The 18706-nt window shown below is 49.4% G+C and overlaps 6 protein-coding genes across 6 annotated transcripts; 4 read left to right on the forward strand and 2 right to left on the reverse strand.

Annotated features, from left to right (window-relative positions):
• Window positions 1-744: 744 nt before the first annotated feature.
• ASPSYDRAFT_33080 (uncharacterized protein) lies at window positions 745-3459 on the forward strand (the record flags this gene model as incomplete). Its single annotated transcript, XM_040845050.1, has 1 exon — window positions 745-3459. One exon carries the CDS (start codon window positions 745-747, stop codon window positions 3457-3459), a length of 2715 nt encoding a protein of 904 aa, XP_040700735.1.
• Window positions 3460-5294: 1835 nt separating this feature from the next.
• ASPSYDRAFT_205857 (uncharacterized protein) lies at window positions 5295-7563 on the forward strand (the record flags this gene model as incomplete). The annotated part of the gene is made up of 5 exons (XM_040843891.1): window positions 5295-5564; window positions 5630-5870; window positions 5918-5986; window positions 6036-6485; window positions 6542-7563. The coding sequence occupies 5 exons, from the start codon at window positions 5295-5297 to the stop codon at window positions 7102-7104; spliced, it is 1593 nt and encodes a 530-aa protein (XP_040700736.1). The 3' UTR covers window positions 7105-7563.
• Window positions 7564-7796: 233 nt separating this feature from the next.
• Window positions 7797-8682, forward strand: ASPSYDRAFT_47201 (uncharacterized protein). Its single transcript, XM_040847391.1, has 2 exons — window positions 7797-8244; window positions 8302-8682. The coding sequence occupies exons 1-2, from the start codon at window positions 8153-8155 to the stop codon at window positions 8639-8641; spliced, it is 432 nt and encodes a 143-aa protein (XP_040700737.1). The 5' UTR covers window positions 7797-8152; the 3' UTR covers window positions 8642-8682.
• Window positions 8650-9783, reverse strand: ASPSYDRAFT_59377 (uncharacterized protein; the record flags this gene model as incomplete). The annotated part of the gene is made up of 2 exons (XM_040849690.1): window positions 8650-9652; window positions 9749-9783. 2 exons carry the CDS (start codon window positions 9781-9783, stop codon window positions 8650-8652), a joined length of 1038 nt encoding a protein of 345 aa, XP_040700738.1.
• A 2149-nt stretch (window positions 9784-11932) lies between these two features.
• Window positions 11933-16666, forward strand: ASPSYDRAFT_79986 (uncharacterized protein). Its single transcript, XM_040851021.1, has 3 exons — window positions 11933-12628; window positions 12704-15043; window positions 15104-16666. Exons 1-3 carry the CDS (start codon window positions 12158-12160, stop codon window positions 16580-16582), a joined length of 4290 nt encoding a protein of 1429 aa, XP_040700739.1. The 5' UTR covers window positions 11933-12157; the 3' UTR covers window positions 16583-16666.
• A 263-nt stretch (window positions 16667-16929) lies between these two features.
• On the reverse strand, window positions 16930-18297 carry ASPSYDRAFT_47206 (uncharacterized protein). The gene is made up of 2 exons (XM_040847392.1): window positions 17814-18297; window positions 16930-17715 (listed from the first exon to the last, which is right to left on the reverse strand). Exons 1-2 carry the CDS (start codon window positions 18098-18100, stop codon window positions 17136-17138), a joined length of 867 nt encoding a protein of 288 aa, XP_040700740.1. The 5' UTR covers window positions 18101-18297; the 3' UTR covers window positions 16930-17135.
• Window positions 18298-18706: the final 409 nt, after the last annotated feature.

The following is an 18706-nucleotide window of genomic DNA, read 5'->3' on the forward strand; positions in this document are numbered from 1 at the left end:
TCCACTGCGGACGGGGCCACGCAGGAGGGCGTCTTTACGACCACACGTTGCATTGGATTTCACATTTCACAACCTCTCTCCTCTACTTTCGTCTCTCCGGCCTGTTCGCGAAATGATCGCTGATATCCCAGATCGCTCTGCCAACGCTGCACACGTTCGCCGCTTCATTACGGACGTGCTCGTATCGGACTACTAGGATAGGATGGTAATATAATACAAGAGTCTCGCGGAGCCTTGACCGACATGCACAAAGCCGGGCGCCCTGCAAGGGTTGTAGTTGAGAAGGGCGAAAACGAATAAGAAAAGAAGTCCAAAAATTTAAGCTACTACTATTATTCTTCCAAGTTTAGATTAAATAGTGAGGGCTTCCTGGAGGGCAGATTCCCGGTTTTTATGTCTACTGGCTGAGTCGATGCACCTTTCACCCTGTGCACAGGTTGGGAGAGTTCTCTCCAATCGCTTCGTCCGTCTATCCAAAATTCGCCGTCTGATTTGTTTACAGGCGCATTGAACAACTCAATTTCGCATTTGCCCGGCCAAGACGCCAGATACCAAAGGCCGAAGCCGCCTTGTAAGTGAAATGGACGCCCAAACAGCGGCTGGGAAACGAGGCTAGAAATAAAATCACATTTGCAGGAACTTGACACACCGCTGTTTCCTCTTAAATAGGATGAGGGCCCAGTGAGGTTCAAATGCTTGACCTTGACCCAATCACTCAGATATCGGTTCTCCGTACCCATCAAGATGGGCAAGACCATATTAAATTTCATCCAAGATATCGAGGACGGACTTGTTTCGCAGGAGAATTTCAACGAAGGAATTTCTAACCTCTATGGCCAACTCGCAGCAACTTCACTACATGCTGACGAGCCCCGCGCACTGTTTATCGTCAAGGAGCAAGAGACCCGGCACGCGAGCCTGTCGCTACGCGGAGCCCTTCTTTTCCGTAGCTTCGTCAAGGCGACGTTCCTGCGCCGTGGAATTGTGGAAGCAGCATTCCACTATGACACTTCGGCTGGACAGCACGACCAACTCCGAGTGACGAATCCATTGTTGTTGTCTGGTCTCCGGGGGCTCGCGTTTCTAGTACAGAATGATGTGCCGGGCCCTTATTATGAGACCTTTGATAAAGTATTTGAATCCCGTATAGTGGCAATGGGTGACCTCGCGCTTGGTGCTTATTTCTCTGCACGAAGCGGTAAGCGCCTTGAACCATTGGGAAACTTACCAGCGTCGACATTGCAAGGGCAAACATATACTTCATATTCAACCACGAACGATGCGAATACCGAGACCCAAGTCAAAGAAGATAATTATAACAAGCGGTCCATCGGCGACATAATCGAAACGGTCTGTGGCGTCAGAACCACCTCCGAAGAGCTAGGTGGCAATTCTGGCGCATCTAGGAGGGCGATTGCAAACTGGATCTTTCTATTAAGTGGAGACAACTTTGAAAGGCTTGGCCCACATCTTTCGAATGACGAGACAACGACGGCGCGCATACTGCTGGAGTGGTGGGATGGATCGATAGATTTTACCGCCTCATCTGCGAAATCACGTATTGCTCTATTTGAAGCAGCCTTGTCAGGCACTTACGCATCTGGCTTACCAGATGATATTGGATACCAGAATATGATGCGCAGTTTGTTTTTCCTTGAGTTTCTTCCACATGCCTACGGTGGAGCTGTTCAGAATATACGACCGATATTCCGTGGCAAATGCGCCTGGGTGGCTGCGGCTCAGAGACTCGCCATATCAATATACGAATCCCTCTTCGCCCAGCACAGCCTGCGGCTTGGTGCCCTTGATAGCCTTCCGCTAAAAGGCAACGGAATGTTAAGGACCGTGACTCGCAGAGGTAGCGCTCTTGGTGCCTCGATCTCGTCGTGTGGATGGCTGCAAAACGAAGAGGTAGAAGGTGGCTTTCCTTATTATCTGTGGGATATACAGCAGAGGCACAATATTGTCTCAAGTTCTTTGAGCGGCCGAGTTGAGTACACTGCAATCAGCCATACCTGGGGCCGTTGGAAGAAGAATGATTGCCCTTCTGTGCATGTTAATGGCGTCAATGAATGGTCTATTCCACAGAACACCAAATTCGATGTAACAGACCTCCCGGATATTCTTGCGTCTGCAGGCCTGAAAACCCGATTTGTTTGGTTTGATCTTCTATGCATCCCGCAAGAGGCCGACAGTGAACATCTGAAAGCGATCGCCAGAGATGAGATTGCACGCCAGGCAAAGATCTTCCGCATCGCCACGCATGCGGTGGCCTGGATTAATGATGTTAAGGGATGGGAAGGCTTACGGGTTGCTGTTCGCCAGCACGCGTTACATTATCTGCGAACTGACATCGACCTCCCGGCCTGGATGGCAGACCTTGCTTATCGCGACAGCGAGGTAGACTTCGAGCTATTTCAGAGCCCTGACGGCTTTGACGGTGAAGTGAATGGCTGGTTCTCCTCACTCTGGACCCTACAAGAGCTCTGTCTTCGACCTGACATGACTCTAGTGGACAGGCACTGGAATGTCTTTGCTATAGAAGGACAAGAAGGAACCGGCGTGCGTGTGGATGACCTTATTGCGCTGTCGGGCCGGGCGAAAATGCAGAGAAATAAGTATCTGGGATTTCCCGATGCTCCATTCTCTCGCATAGACGGCCAGTGTAGGCCCGCCATAGCTCTCGATTCTCTCTTTGAGAACAGCGGGCTTGCGAACCTCCCTAATGCCTCTAGAACGACTATTCTGATGCTCGGGAATCGTCGCCATTGCAGAGAGAACCGCGCAGAGGCCATAATGTCTGCGGTAGGTGTGACCGACTGGTACAAACTTCCAGGGAACCAAGAACCTACCAGTCAAAATGGCGGATATCCATTGCTCTTTCTTCGTGAGGCTGCCCGCAAAATTGGCCCTGAGTTCTACGCTTCGCGCTTCAATATGCTGGAAATAAACACTCTTCTCATGCACGGCTTGTGGCCCTCTCCTAACCAGAGCTTGGGAACACTAATGCCCTTTGGTACGAAATCCGTTGGAAGAGCCTTAAGTATTAATGGAGGAGCGACTGGCTCTGCCCACCCTTCTGTGAAGACCTGGACCATTCAGCCCGATTATAGCGTCGATATCAGCCAGGCTGGCATCATATCCTATACAGGACAGTCTCGCCCTCAGGATTATGATATCATGGCAGAAATAGACGCCCCTCACCTAGAAAGCCACGCCATGCTCAACGTAAAACAGAAGCCGACGGTTAACCTTGATCACTGGGTTAACCACTTTTACCCACAAACACGCAATTTTGCCGTCTGTCTGCATTATGGGCGGCCAACTGATGGCGTGCTTTTAAAAGAGGCTGTTACTGGTGATCTTGTGAAGATCGGTAACTTCTGCATTATAGGCTATGGTCACATCTATGTTCACAAGCCTCCAGAAACCTACATGGTCAACTGGCATGTCTTGTGATTAATAATCTTGAATAGTATTATGGTATAACTACAACTGAATCTTCCTCTCTACTTCACATGAAGCCTATATTGCCAGCAGTTCCTTGTTATTGGCTTTGACAGTACTCCAATTCTGCCGTGGTGTTATCAACTATGATACGCCACAGTCGGTTCCGCATTTTGTAATTATAACTGGCTTCCTTGTCATTTCAGATAAGAAACTGCCTGTTTATCTTTTTATTGAACTTGAAATTGAAATTGAAATTGCATGCTTGATTGACTCTAACTACCCAAGTATATACTAATATGTACTAAGAGATTATTACAGATGTTACTCATCAAGCTTTCAAAACTTCATAACACTTGCCTTACCTGCCGGTAAAAGAAGACTAAACCTTGGGCGTCTTAACATAAACTCTAATAACGGATTAACATCCCGAACTATAAGATAAAATATATTAAAGTACTATAGGTAGCTATAGGCAGTCAGTGCTCGAAGCGAGCAACTAGCAGCCAGTAATGACCGAGAACCGGAGAATAGCGGAGTTTTCAGGTTTCTAGCTGAGTGATAGGGTGAGCGTAGGACGAGTAGCTCACCCTGTCTATCATGAGCACACTTGGATCTCCTCCAACGCACAATAATAAAGCGGTCTCGTCCTAGGCTCACCATGACGACAGCCACCAGGCTTATGGCCGCATGGAAGCCACACGCCGGCTGGTTAGTACTATAGTTGGTGACCACATGCGAATTCATGTCCCCAGGATCCACCCATGATGTCTAAACCTGATGAATTGCAGATCAGCTGCTACATTAGCTGCCTGGTACGGTCTTACACGCCCCTCCGAAATGCAACCTCATTGAACTGTATAAATAGTCCCTATACCCGCCTCTGTTCCTCCGCGATTGGGCCCACGCTAAGCTTCAGCCGCCAACTCTATTAGGAAGGATTGTTGACGTATACCAATAGCGCAATGCTCAGTCACATTCCTCTGGGATAGCGCCCCAGTGGAATAATGAGAGGGCATTGCTTGGCTTTCGCTTAGCACTCTGGGTAACGGCCTTGAAACCCAGGTACGTAGCAAGATCACTACCCGCTCATTGATTGCCAGGTTTTTTGCCCGTCTGCCATGGTGCTTTGTATGAAGTAGCCTTTGAGATAACTAGTAGCTGAAAGAGGGAAGCCCATAACATCAGAATCAGTTTTCCTAATAATTCCATCTCTTGAAGCTTGATTGCCGGACACAGACTTTGTAGGCCATAGGCCACGCGTCCCTGGAACAAGTCCACCTGGTGGACGAATGCACCCGAAAACAAGGTTTAAGGGGCCCCTGTAGATGCCGCCAAAATAGTCATCTCACCAGTAGGCAACAACTATTTGTGATATGCGTAGACTGGTTTAGGTTGGTGACCAATCAAGGGTTAGCAAACCAGGGATTGGAGATTTTGGGGGGCTAGTCCAAGCCATACTCAAGATGTCCTAGAAAGCTGGATGGGAAACAAGACTCATGTGCAGTATCCCATGCAGTTGATTAATCAACGTCCGCCTGTCTCTTGGTCTAGTCTTTCACCATTGCGTGCGAAGACGATGGGTTTGAGAAGCGCTCCATTGGACTGAATCCAGTGGAATGTATGATCCTGACAACCCCCACCGAATGCATGGGCGCCAATTGATATTCTGCACGCCAGTGAGTGTCAGGGGTGGACCCGAGCTCGCATCGAGATATAAGAAGCCCTGTCATTCTGGTCTTGGTCCTGACCCAGAAACGTCAGTTTAGCTGACCCAAGCGTACATTTCGTTCTATCCAATAAGTCTGACAGAGTTCTTACCACCAGTTATCGAGATTTATTCCAGCATGCCGTCCTACAATTCTCCCAAAAAGCAGACTATTGTCACGGCGGATTCTGTCTCGTCCAGCCCGAGCGTTTCTCCTGAGGATAACAAGCAATTGCCAACGCCCCCTTCATCCTCTATCGAGCTTGAAAGCCAAAGTTTTGAGTCGCCACCATACCATGTCTTCTCTCGATCTCGCAAATTGCAAATCGTCTGCATCGTCTCCTTTGCCGCGATCTTTTCCCCGCTGTCGTCGAACGTATATTTCCCGGCACTAGGTGCTATATCTGAGGTGAGTTCAGCAAGAGCTATGATATAAGATGTCCAGACTGTTTAAACTTACTGAAGATTGTACAGGAAATGCACGTCTCCATGACCCTTACCACATTGACAGTCACAGTATATATGGTCGCTCAAGGCCTGGCCCCAAGTATCTGGGGCTCGTTTTCCGATATTTTTGGTCGGCGTGGGATCTTCATTGGCACATTTATTGTGTACATCATTGCAAACATCGCGCTGGGCGTCTCAGATAACTATGGCCAGCTTATAGCTTTCCGGGCCCTGCAGGCGGCTGGCAGCTCAGCAACCATCTCTATTGGTTTGTTGCCTTGCGGCCCTTTTGATAATATGTACTGATATTCCCAGGAGCGGGTGTTATCGGCGACATAACCACATCTGCTGAGCGAGGAAGCCTGGTGGGGATCTTTGGAGGAGGTAGGTCGCTCCTGACGTCTTATTTTACCTTCATTGGTCTCACGGACAGCAGTTCGCATGCTTGGCCAAGGGGTTGGTCCTGTTTTTGGTGGAATTCTGTCGCAGTACCTTGGTTTTAGGTCCATCTTCTGGTTCCTGGCCATTCTTTCCGGAGCGAGCCTGCTCTCTATTCTCATATTCCTCCCCGAAACCCTCCGTCCGATTGCTGGTAACGGCACGGTGCTTCTTCAAAGTCCCTATAAGCCATGGATCTACTATATCACCGGCCAGAAAGACGCCCAGCAAGGTGCAGTGCCGGATGGGAAGAAGAAGAAGGTTACTCTCAAGACGGTCTTTGAGCCCGTCACTTTCCTTTGCGAGAAGGATGTCTTCATCACGTTGTTTTATGGAGCTATTGTATACATGGTTTGGTCGATGATCACCTCTTCGACATCCTCATTATTTGAATCTACGTATGGGCTCAACACACTCGAAGTCGGTCTGACCTTCCTGGGTAATGGTATGCAACTGATTGCAGTTCTCGAAATGCCTACTTCAAAAACTAATCATCTCCAGGCTTCGGCTGCATGTCCGGCTCATACACCACCGGCTACCTCATGGACTTGAACCACAAGCGCACCGAGCATGAATACTGCACGAAACATAAGCTCCCCCAACACAGTCGCATCACAGCAAAGACACACCCCGACTTCCCAATCAAGTACGCGCGCATGCGCAATTCAGGGTGGATTACCGTCCTGTTCATCATATGCACGGCCGTCTACGGCGTCTCTCTGAGAACACATCTCTCTGTACCTGTAATCTTACAGTGCATCACCGCGTACTGTGCCACTGCGATCTTCACTATCAACAGCGCATTGGTGATCGATCTCTACCCCGGTGCGAGTGCAAGCGCGACTGCTGCTAATAACCTGATACGGTGTCTCGTTGGCGCTGCTGGTGTTGCCGCTGTTCAGCCTTTGATTGATGCTCTTACTCCTGAGTGGACATTTCTCTTGCTTGCTGGCGTTACGCTGGGCATGGTGCCGCTGCTGATAGTTGAGATGAAGTGTGGTTCTGGCTGGCGGCTGGAACGGCTTGAGCAGGGAAAGAGAAATGAGGAGGATCCATCCGACTGATAAGGTGCTGCTCGGTGCTGAGACCATTACTTGTTCTTGACAGAGAACACCAAAAATAGATTATATGACAGGAATACATCATGTTATAGAATGGCAAAAGATGGACCGGCATGATGTCAAATAACAGTGCCTGTGTCTGCTTGTAGATATCTCCTAGCTTTGCTATCAGCGCCCAGTCTCATAGAGCCACAGCTCATGGCACACTTCTTCATTATTTCGCCCTGTATTTATTATACGGTGTGTAGTGAAGCAAAGAAGCACCTCCGTCTAGCACTTTCCATCCTCTTTGTCCGTGGTGGACCAGAAACTCAAAGGTATATCCTGGATTGAAGGCTGCGAAGACACCAATCATTTGGCATTGTTATTGATTGCATTTCGTAGATGCCAACTGTGTCCTGCGGTCTCGTTATTTCAATATCGGGATGCGGGTTCATCGTCAGATTCATGATAGACCAGGGCCTCCACGGCGGCGTCGCAAAAATCCGAACGAGCCAGCCATATAATGGACGAGGGCTTGGAAACTCATTTGCAGGAAAGCCACGCCACGATTCCAGGTTATGGGCCAGCCAGCCTTCTGTCTGGTGGCACCACCCATGGAACGGTTTTCATCCCGGTTTGCTCAAAATCGCGGGCCTTGGTTCCGCAAAACCATGGAAGAACCTCAATCTGTCACCATAATCCAGAATTCTTGGCTACACATTCCGTGAGTGCCGCGACTGCCGCAAGTGCCGCAACAGACCCATAGGTCGGTCCATTGTGCTTAAGTTTTGTTAAAAGATCGATTATTCTGCTGCACCAATTGGCGACTTGGCTTTCAATGCTGCTGCCTGCGCATTCTTTGCCTCGACCTTGGGAGGCCACTAGGGTGACGTGTACAGGCGATTCTCAAGAAAACAGTTGCAACTTGCGTGTATGCGTGATTAAGCTATATATGTACGTGTTTATCTTTTCACTGAGGGAGTTGACGTTTGATTGCCCATGAGTCCATATGTACAAAGACATACTTTTTCATAACTACCCTTCAAGGAAAAGGAGAAAAAGGGGGGAAATGTCTCATAATACTACACAGCATGTCTCTCTCAGCATAGAGAGCAAACTTCACAAGGGTGAAATCAGCATTCAAAACTTGGCTCTGTATAGGTATGTCTTCTACAAGCCCCACAAAAGATTACGCTGAGCCGATTAATATTTTCCAAGCGGCCAACCGTATGAAAAGGGAGACAGACCATGTCTCATATCTACTGAAAATGTGAATAAGATGGTGATTCACCCAGGAGAATGCGAGGATGTGTCTTTCTGTGGAAGTGCTGTATACAGAGCTGGGGTCCAAGGCTGTCTAGACCTTTACAACAAGAAGGCCCGCATTGCCTCGATCTACTGGAACGGTCCTTGCAGCCGCCGGGGTAATCAGCTTGAAGTCGCCAATGTCAACGCCCATTACATTGTAATGACTGGACCTATCCCGTCTAACGGCATTTTGGGTGACGTTTTAGTCACTGTGATCGCAGTTGATGAGGATTACGCATCAAATAGATAGATTCAACATTATAGGAACCAAAGCCAGTGTTTTCTCCAGTCCTGCTTTGTTGCCCCAGATAAATCGTCCACATTGATGACGTCCACCTGCTCGCGCAATAAAACATGCCAGACATGGTTCCGAAGTCCCGTTGGCCATGTGGGAGTCCCCCAGTACCGCACCTTGAGACCTTTCGCATGGGCTGCTGCAATCTCGGCTTGCACACAGGCTAGCTGGTCCGGTGAAAAGGCGTTTCCAGGCAGTCGTCCGACCGTCTCTCGAAAGTCGGCCGAGGCGTAGTAACTGTTCGAGTAGTTGTAGATAATGGACGAAGAAGCCTGGTTCCCTGCAAACCCCGACCCCTCTGTTCTCCCATCAGGAATATTACTCGTCAGTTTAGATAATGGAGCATCAAAGAAAATATAAGCTGGCGTGCGGTTTGCTGTAATATCGTGGAATGGTGCATCTCCCGATGCAACAACAGTCACTGGGCGCTGCACTACTTCAAGTCCATTGAAGTGGGTTAGGTATCCTCTCTCCTGAAGGGGAGCTAATTGCTCCAAAAGACATGCCAAAGTATCATACCCGCCGGTCTTGAAATCTATGAGGAGTACCAGAGTCTGAGATATATTGTTCGCAAACACACCAGCGAGGTTCTGGTTGTCTTCCCGGTCCGGCTGCAAAGCACTTGAGCGAGTGTTGTGCTTCTCAAGCATATCTAGCAGGGGGTCCAGATACAGACTTTTCAAGGTAACTACAGGGTGTAGTGTAAACCGGTTGTGTCCCACAAGGAGATCATCCTCCGAAAGCCAGATATCTGCCTCGACACTGACGCAACCTGCTTGGATTGCAGAGTACAATGGCACGCGACGCGTGTAGTCATTGTGAGAGTGGCATTGAACAGGAATGACACCATGGGTGGCCCAGGAAGGCCCCCGGGGGAAGGCCCAAGCATAGAGACGAGCATCAAGTTCGCTGGGAAAGAAATAGACCAGGCCGCTCAAGAGAAGGGAAAGTGCATTAACAAATCCCCTACAAGAAGCACTGTCAATTATCTTGTACTGATATTTAAATGGCCTGTGGCTCTTACAGTATCCAGATTAAATACCACAATGTCCGCCCGATTACCAGCCAAGTCCATGAAAACTTATGACAGGTATCATGGCAACACTTCGAGCAGGCTGCGATTCGCGATGATAAATCCTTCCATATTCGTCCAAGTCTGTGTTTTGATCTATGAGGCGAGTCCTCCGGGGCCTCGAATGGCAGAAATGGAGAGCTTGATTCAGTTATCGCCGGCCATAGTCTTCCCTCCTCGCAGGCAAGCTCGAATGAGGAGTCTGAAGCCATCTATTGCGATGGAGAACAATTAATAGTCACAGTCATGGACATGGCAAGAACTATTACTCTACTAGCGAGAGTTAACTTCTCCCGCAGTGACATCATATATCCGTTATAGCTGATCTTGTATCTGCAGGACTTTTCTGATCCTTGGAACAGTCCCGCTGTAATGAAGGGTTTCTGGGGGTGGAGCCAGTGGCAATTAAGTAGGCGGGTCCAATCCTCACTGTCCTTTCTTTGGTCATTAAGAGCTGCATCCCCGCACAGGCCGAGTCACCCAAGTCGTGGTAAAGCGGCCTTGCTCTAAGTTTATTTTAAGCCGCGTTGAAGCTACACGCCGGCTGGTTAGTAGTATGGTAGATGGCCACATGCGAATCCCAAAATATATTATATATTTTTCGCCTTTTGTATTCTTTTCATATTTTTAGCTTTTAGCTTCCAAATCCCGTTGTTGTGGCATATATGCAGTATGGTTGCGCGATAAGCTTGGTGTAGCTGGGCTTGCTGTAGTTCTCTACAAGAAGCTCACTACAGAGGATCATATTCAAGATTAGCTTTATTTGCTTGTTGCGGTTGGTATATCACTGACGAGCCTCATGGATATTCTTGCTAATATTGCGCTCGAGAACGGTCATAAGCGCCATCACTCAGTCAGGGTGCTGTTTCCAGTTCAAGCCGTTTTGTAGAAGCAAATCAACCAGTTCAGCGCTCGATTCATTACGTAGTGCATGCAATAAGACGTCGAGGTAACAACCGCTAGGCTACTATTAAGCGCAGCTCTGATTAAAGAGAATCCAGATTCTTTATATATAAAAATGTCTCTGGATGAGCACCATAGCCAGGCAATATCTGCAAAACCGCAAGTAGTAAATTCCAGTCATCCTTTCTTAATAGAGCAGGGATTTCAGGATGAATCCCTGCTTCGCATAGTAGCTTAACCATAGCTTTATTCCTCTAGTACACCGATGTAGTAAGGGACTCGGTCTAGAAACGGCGCTGAGACAGACTACTGGTCTGTGAGACAGCCTACTATAATATAGGTTATGTATTAGTGTCTACTTTCCTTGCATACCAATACTAGCTTGATTCTGAGATTTGTACACAGCAGATTCCTGACTTGAGCTAATTCAAGTATTCTATTTTGCCTGATATTCCTTACAGCCGTAGCTTGGAGAGCTATACTCGTTACGGGGATATATTAATACGTGATTGTGAAACTAAATATTTAAAATAGCTTGTTATACAAAAGATTCCTCTGCCACTCAACACTATATATTTCCAGTTAAAGCTAACTTATCTTCTCTCTGATAGCTCGGATTTCCTGTGTTTGTGGTTCCTTAGTATCCGAGCATCTAGACGCTGCCAATCGCACCGGTGACGCTAGTCTCGAGGCTCAGTAAATCTTGTGAGAATATATCCTGGAAGACGACCTCATCAGAGAGAAAACTACAGACATGCTCCTAGGGAAATAAAGCAAAGAAACTATGGCACTTGGTTTATTCCATCTACCTTTCAACAAGTTCCTTTGACCAGTCCAGAATCACATTCCTTATGTCCGGGGCTCTTTGTGCATACTACATACTGCTTACCCAAACAATCCCAGCTACAGCACCACTGTTCAAATAGTCACGTAGACAGGTTTAGGTCAGATTTATTATAGTATAAGTCAGGCACTATAGGATTTTCTGGGTTTAAGAAGTAGTCTATTGCGAGATAATATACAGCCTTCCACCCGCTTTTTAAATCATCTTAGCATGTAGATAGGGCTCTTGGCGAGTAGCCATAAATCTACTTGGAGATACAACTTTATTAACATGTTATGAGGTACAATACTTATTACCGTACCTGCCAAGAAGCTTTATGGTCAGGCTAACTGTATATGGATTAGTGCAGATTGGTTTGTAGAAGAGTCTGGGGCAGGCAGGGTGGTTATATTGATCCCTTATATTGTAGCAGCTTTGGCCCTGATGAGTTTGATTCGTTCCCATTCATTGTGTCGGTGCTCTTCAAATGTTCATCACTCAGCCGAGCTACCCATTGCAGTAGGAGATGTGTCCATCGCAGTTCCACTCCTGCGCACTGGCACCACAGTTCGCCGATCCATCTGTCGTGGCGAGCTGAGATGGAGCTCGCCAGATAAAAAAGGATTTACGACCACAATGCCGAACACAGTGCGGTCTCGCCCAACGATTGCTCATGCATTTCCGTCGCTGGAGGTGCAAGAAGAAGGTCCCACCTGCGGAGAGCGCAGGAGAGACTCAACCCCAAGAGACTTCAACGCATCCCCCGCCAGCACCGGAACCCGAACACGAACAGCCCGGGCAGGAGGCACTACCGGCGCCATCGCTCCAGTCACCACAGCCAACTGAACCATCAAAAGACATCGTGCAAGACTCTGACAGCAAATGCCAAGATGTGACGGCGCATGCGAAGCCTCCAGAAATGGACCCGGCGTTGATGGCGCTCTGGGTGAAGATTCAGGAGCGAGTGCAGCAGATTGCGGTGCGTGAGAAGAAAACAGTCAATGAAAATCTGGAACTGGAGGAGTTTATCGAAAATGTCGAAAAGAAAGAGCCTCGCAAGAGAGACAAGGCCAAGGCGATTTTTGGCAACACCTTGACTGTCATTGGGAAGGTTGGCGGGATGGTCGCGGATGCGGCGTCGCAGGTAAATAATTTCATCCTCAAATCATCCTCAGAATTTACTATTATTTTGCTTGGTCGCTTATCAAAGAGTTTATAGGTCTTTGCGCCTGCGGCGCAATGCTACAACGTCATCAGCTTCCTCATCGACGCGTATGAAGGCTACCAGGGCGCGTTCGACGGACTGGGGGAGCTGTTCGAAGAATGTACAGATTATCTCAATCGCCTGCACTACTACGTCAAGGGGAAAATGGACGCCAGGTTGACCAAGTTGGCGGTCCAGCAGATGGACTTGTTTGTGGAAGTCTGTGACGCGGCCTTGAATCTGCGCTACTCGTATGGCGAAAAGATCAAAACGGCGTTCAAGGTCATGTTTTTGGCAGACGATGGCATCCAACCTTTGCTGACGCAAATGGCTAAGCTCGTCAACAAAGAGCGCAATCTGGTCTCTGCTCAGACTTTTCTCTTCTCCCGGGAGGCAGCAGATGCGGCCAAGGAAACACTGGATGCGACCAGAAGGGTCGAAGTGGCTGTGTCTGCGATGCATGCGAAAGAAAAGGATGCCAACAGGGAGAACACGATCAAGAAGGCGCTTGGTCTTCCAGGGGAGCCAGAGGCTCCCTGGCGCCTCCGCTACCGTGGATATTTGCGTAACAGACTCGCAGGGACAGGACAGTGGATCTTCAGCGAGCCAGCATTTTCTAGTTGGGAGACGGGCCAGTCGGGAGCCAATATTCTCGCCATCGAGGGAGGCAATGGCACTGGCAAGAGCTTTCTGTCGTCGGCGATTATCCAGCATTTTCTGCACAAGAAATCGGCCACAGACACGGACCGCCGAGTTTCCACGGCATATTATTTCTTTGAAGGGTCGGCACGCGATGAAATGAAGAACGCAAGCAATCTGGAGACTGCGGCGAAGTCCCTTGTCTGGCAGTTCACGCAGGCCGAAAGGCACTACAAGAAGTCTGTGGCGAGGATCTGTGCGGCGTCCCAAGAGATCGATCCCTCCTCGATTTCCAGCGAGCTTCTGTTTGAGAATTCAGACCTGCTCGACATGGACGTCATGTTCTACATCGTTATCGACGGGCTGAGTGGGAAGATGGGAGAGGGCATGCAGCGTTTTCTGAAACGGGCATCCACTGTGAAGGCTGGTCAACGTGTCCGAGTACTATTGACGGTCGACCCGCAGTGTTCCCAGCATTTGGCCACTGTCGATGGCATCTCTTTCAATTCTATTCCCATCAGTTCCAAAAGTCGTCCAGACGTGGAAAGAGTTATCGAGTCGAGAATGGATTCCATGCCCGCCCTACGTGATAAAGCACGCCCTGGGATATCACAGCTCAGGGCCAGAGTCTGTGGCGAGCTCTGTCGAGTAACAGACGGTGATTATTTCCGAATCAATCTGGCCCTTGATGATATCAGCAAGCGACAGTATGAGTCTGCTATCGTGAATGCTCTCAACAAGGCAGGCGACGGGCGTATCAAGCAAATCAAGAATGAAATCGAAGGCCTGAACCAGAACTGCTCGGACGCAGAGTTTTCCGAGATCAATGAGATCATCCTTTGGGTCCGACGCTATCGCGAGAATCTAACTGAAAGGCAGATGACTGAAGCTCTACGAGCGGCTGTTGGCGAATCGTCCCTCTTGACGCTAGCGGATAAGATCAAGGAGAATTACCCTGTGTTCCAGCTTACCAATAATGGCGAAGTGGTTTTCCGTGCTCCTGAGGTTGAGGAATCCATCCCCAACAAGCGGGATTTGTCCTCTGCACGAGAGCAGGATGGCCCAGGAGCAGCAGTGTCACCGGGCGAGACGGCCATGGTCAAGCACTTCCTCTCTACAGTCTGCCCACCCGAAACATACAAGAAGCTAGACCTGGACAACTTCCTCAAAGACAAAAGGCAGGATCGGAGAAATCGAATCTACAAAGACGATCCACCCTTCGAGGAGGCCAAGATGGCACTTACTTGTTTGCGCCTGCTCACTGGAGAGACAGAGCATTCGAGTGCAGCTCTCGTATCGTACGCCAGAAGCAACCTCAAACAACACCTGTCTGCTGTCAACATGGCGCTCGTGGACGTCGAATGCAAGAGGCGCTTTGGGCCCCTCCTGATCAAACTCTTTACCAATAACGCCTCCATCGACATCACAATGGATAATGACGATGCTGGCGCGCCCAAACAGCGCTTAGCCGCCGCTAGATTGATGCTCGTCGACGGCTTCACTGCACTCATTCTTCGTTGGTTCGGTGATACGGCGGTCGGACTCGATATCAGTGACGAAGATCGGAAGTGGATCACCAGTCTGGTTGATACTGATGACCATCGAGGGTTGTTGACGCCAATTGTGAAGCGGATGGCCATTCATTTATTGCAAGAGCCGCACTTCAATCCACTCCTAGTGAGTTCTTTTATATTCATCAAAGATTTTTTACGAAAGGTTGGTGCATCCTGCGTCTCTTTGTAAAATAGCTGTTTGAAACGTTAACGTTGTCTATAGTTCGAACCCGAATACCTCGTGCAGTTTACCGGCCCTGTGGAAAAAGTTGAAGCAATTGAACGGTGGTGCGAGGAATTATTGAAGGTGCCGAAGAATTCAGTGTGGCACACGCAAATTGGCAGCATTCTTCAACTAGAAAAGAACAATCAAGCAGCGGAGGACCGGGCCCGCAGAGCCTTGGAGATAGATCCGAATGACTGGAGAGCATCTACCTTGTTGGCTAGTCTACTCAACCCTCGCGAAGGAATAGCAATCCTGAAGCCAGCCGCAGAAGCTCTTGAGTCCAGTGGACAATGGAAGCTATCCTCTCCTCATCGAATGGGACTCGCCAAGATGCTGTGCATTCTTGCGGAGCTCAGCTGGCGTGAAGGGCACATTGATGCTGCCATCAGCTTTTGGAACAGGGCAGTGGAAGTTGATTTCACTGACTACATTCGCGAGATCTGGTGTGTACGTTACTTGGCCAGCCAGGAGAGATGGTCGGAGATCATGAAGTTTCTAGGAAAGATACAGGAGGAATCTACCGAGCAGCTACAGGGTCTATCTGAATTGCTCGCCTGGGGTAGTGGTCGATTATTCCCCCATCCAATAGCATTGCGAGCGGCCTTTCATACAGAACAATTGGAGTTCCTAGTTTCAGCTTACGAGCGCGCCGTTGAACTCATTGAAGAACGTGGGGAGCGCAACACAGCATGCAAGCTTCTGTATCATTGTGGACAAGCAACCCATGCTCTGGGGAACCGCTCATCCACGGCAATCAAGCATTGGCGTCGGGCCCTTAGCAGCAGCGCCGGCAACGTTGACAAGTACCTCTTGTCGTCACTCGTCAGCGTTATCGCGCCATACTACGCACGAAAGGCAGACGCTTCGGGGGCTGATGCCGAAGCAGTTTCGGATTATCTCAAGAAGATCGAAACACTTTTGCCCGAGGGCACTCCGGAGAGCGATGTCATCGTTCCTCCGAGGCTTTACATTGCTCGGTATTACTGGCGCAAGGGCAACCAAGTCAAGGCCAAGCAGATCGCTCGGGACAGCGTGCAGCTGAGTCTGGATATCCTCTCTGACGACGACGAAGGGAACGACCTCCCAGCCTACAGCCAGCTCCTATCGGTATTCATCGCCTTTGGAGACATGGCAAACCTGACGGCCACGAGGGCGCTGTTGGTGTTGAATTTCAAGAGGAAGCAAACGCTCAATTGCAACGGGCAGTGCAGTCGCGTCTGGACATACTCGGAACAGACGCAGTGGTGTCGGGATTGCATTAACGCGACCTTTGAGGACGAGTGTGCTCAGAAGATCGAACAGAATGCGCTCCCAATTGCAGTGTGTGACAGTACGCATCAATTTCTGCGCGCCCCTCGGTTGGACGATTCCGTGGAACGAACCCCATACCGAATGGTGCCGTTTGAAGGTGAAGAGATTACATTTGAGGATTGGTTGGGTCGCATCGAGAAGGAGTATGTCAGTTTCGAGGATTGAACTGTATGATATACCGTAATCCATGGGAAGAACATTTGAACGATGATGACTTAATTCTATGATACCTAGTATAGTAGGAGGTACAGTTGTTGCCTTGCCCTTGGTTATATCATAACGTATTTCCCAAGTAACTGTATCTGAAACTTGGTATTTCATTCATCACGCTGAGGTGATTCGTTACTTGACCATGAGCAATACCTTTTGTTTCCTTCCTTTTTTTGATATTTTTGGAAATCCCGTTGTTGTGGCATATATGCAGTATGGTTGCGCGATAAGCTTGGTGTAGCTGGGCTTGCTGTATTTCCCTACGAGTAGCTCACTTCAGAATCGCTTCAAAATCTTCAGTGTTAGGTGTAAGTGAAAATTAATTTATTTGCTTATCAAGTCCGGTGGGTTCTATCTCTAGTAGCATAACCGGTCTCCAGCCGGGCCTAACCGGCTAAAACTTGAGACATATTAATTAAAGTAAACATTGGTATTAATATCCGTAGAATTCGGGAGCCATCCCACTGACCAGCCATCAAAAAAACGGAAGAATAAGTAACTTAAGTGTTCATTTCCTCGACGAGTCCAGTTCCGCCATATTATTTGTCCCCGCAGGCAGCTCCACAACCTGCTTCCCCAGCCCCTGCGAATATTGCGTCGGCATCTCGCTAGGCGGTTGATATGTCCATCCTGCCGAACCTGCATCATCGGGCGTTTGCTGATACTGCGGCGGCCGACTATTCCGTCGCCGCATGAAGATGAACGCCAGCGCCGTTACGGCCAGAATAACCCCCACAGCAACTCCAACCCCAACACCAGCCTTCGCCCCCGTCGAGAGTCCAGAATCTGAGCCGCTGGACCCGTCTGCAGCGGTCTCGGAGGATGTCGCAGCTGCCGTGGTAGTGGTGGCGGTATTCGACGCCGGGGTGCTGAAATCAGTCGACTGCCATCGGATATAGATGCCGTATGCGTTGACATGGTCGTCGCTGCTCAGCGCCGTGTCGGTGCTCGATGTGGACCCGTCATCGCCGGTCCAGGTGTACACGAATTCGGTGGTGACGTCGGGCCCTGGACTCCATAGGCAGTCGATGGATTCGGAGACGGTGGATGATTCTTTTGCGCGGGTGATGTATGTGTGGCCGTCGAGTCTGGATATATTTAGATTCCCGGCGTGAGTTGTTGAAAGTGAGTTGTTGGGGCCTTGAAGTAGGATAATCATGATTATATCCCCGGATACGATACTTACGTTGGACAGCAGGTTGCTGCGGTTTCGGTGACGGAGCCGTCAATCACAGTGCCGCTGGCTGCAATTCCGTAGCCCGTGGGACAGACGCCTGGGGAATAGTAATCTGTCTTCTGCCAGCCCGAGGGGAGACATTCCGTGTGACTGATGGGGCCCAGGTTCATCCATGTCTTTCCGCTGGTACTGCCGAGCCACAGATTGCTGATGCAGGAATCCGGGGGCGTGAATGTCGTCGTCAGAGGAAGATGCGCGTCCAGCGCTTCGCTTGCTGCGGCTGTGGTTGTGGCCATGGTGGCAGTGTCCGCGGGATGAAGAACACAAAAACAACGACAATGGCCTGGCTGCGACTGAGAGAATCAGAATCAAGAGCAGGCAGGTCAGGAGGCTGCAAGCTGCCCGCCTGCCACCCGCAAGGCTCGTCGATTGACAAATTTAATATTGCTGTGGTCCTGGACACCGTGCGCATCGTGGCCTCATTGGCTGGCGGGCAAGACTACTCGATAGTCTGCACGGTGGTCGCGGCTGGATATGCGATTTCCGATTGGCTTGGGGATCGCAGAATGGAGCTGCCAAGTGTTGCTTGTCCGAGGAGAGTCTCGTGTCCACACTCTTTTCATCCTGAGCCGATTTCTCCGATGTTTCTCCAATCGAGATATCGAGATACCATGCAGATACACCTTGCACAAGCGAACTCACTAGTACTATATACCAGGCATTTTCTTCGCGCGCAGATGCTGCCTTCAGACCCCAACTCCATTAATCACGAAGATCAAGCAGTACTCGAGTAAACAGAAGCGCTGAATAAAAAGCGTAACGATGCACAAATAAATTGTGCTATATCAAAACGTTGGTTGTATACACGATCCCGTGACCTCGTGCCTTAATTACTTCGACTT

The sequence above is a fragment of the Aspergillus sydowii genome, assembly GCF_001890705.1.
Source record: "Aspergillus sydowii CBS 593.65 unplaced genomic scaffold ASPSYscaffold_8, whole genome shotgun sequence".
NCBI classification, from domain to species: domain Eukaryota; kingdom Fungi; phylum Ascomycota; class Eurotiomycetes; order Eurotiales; family Aspergillaceae; genus Aspergillus; species Aspergillus sydowii.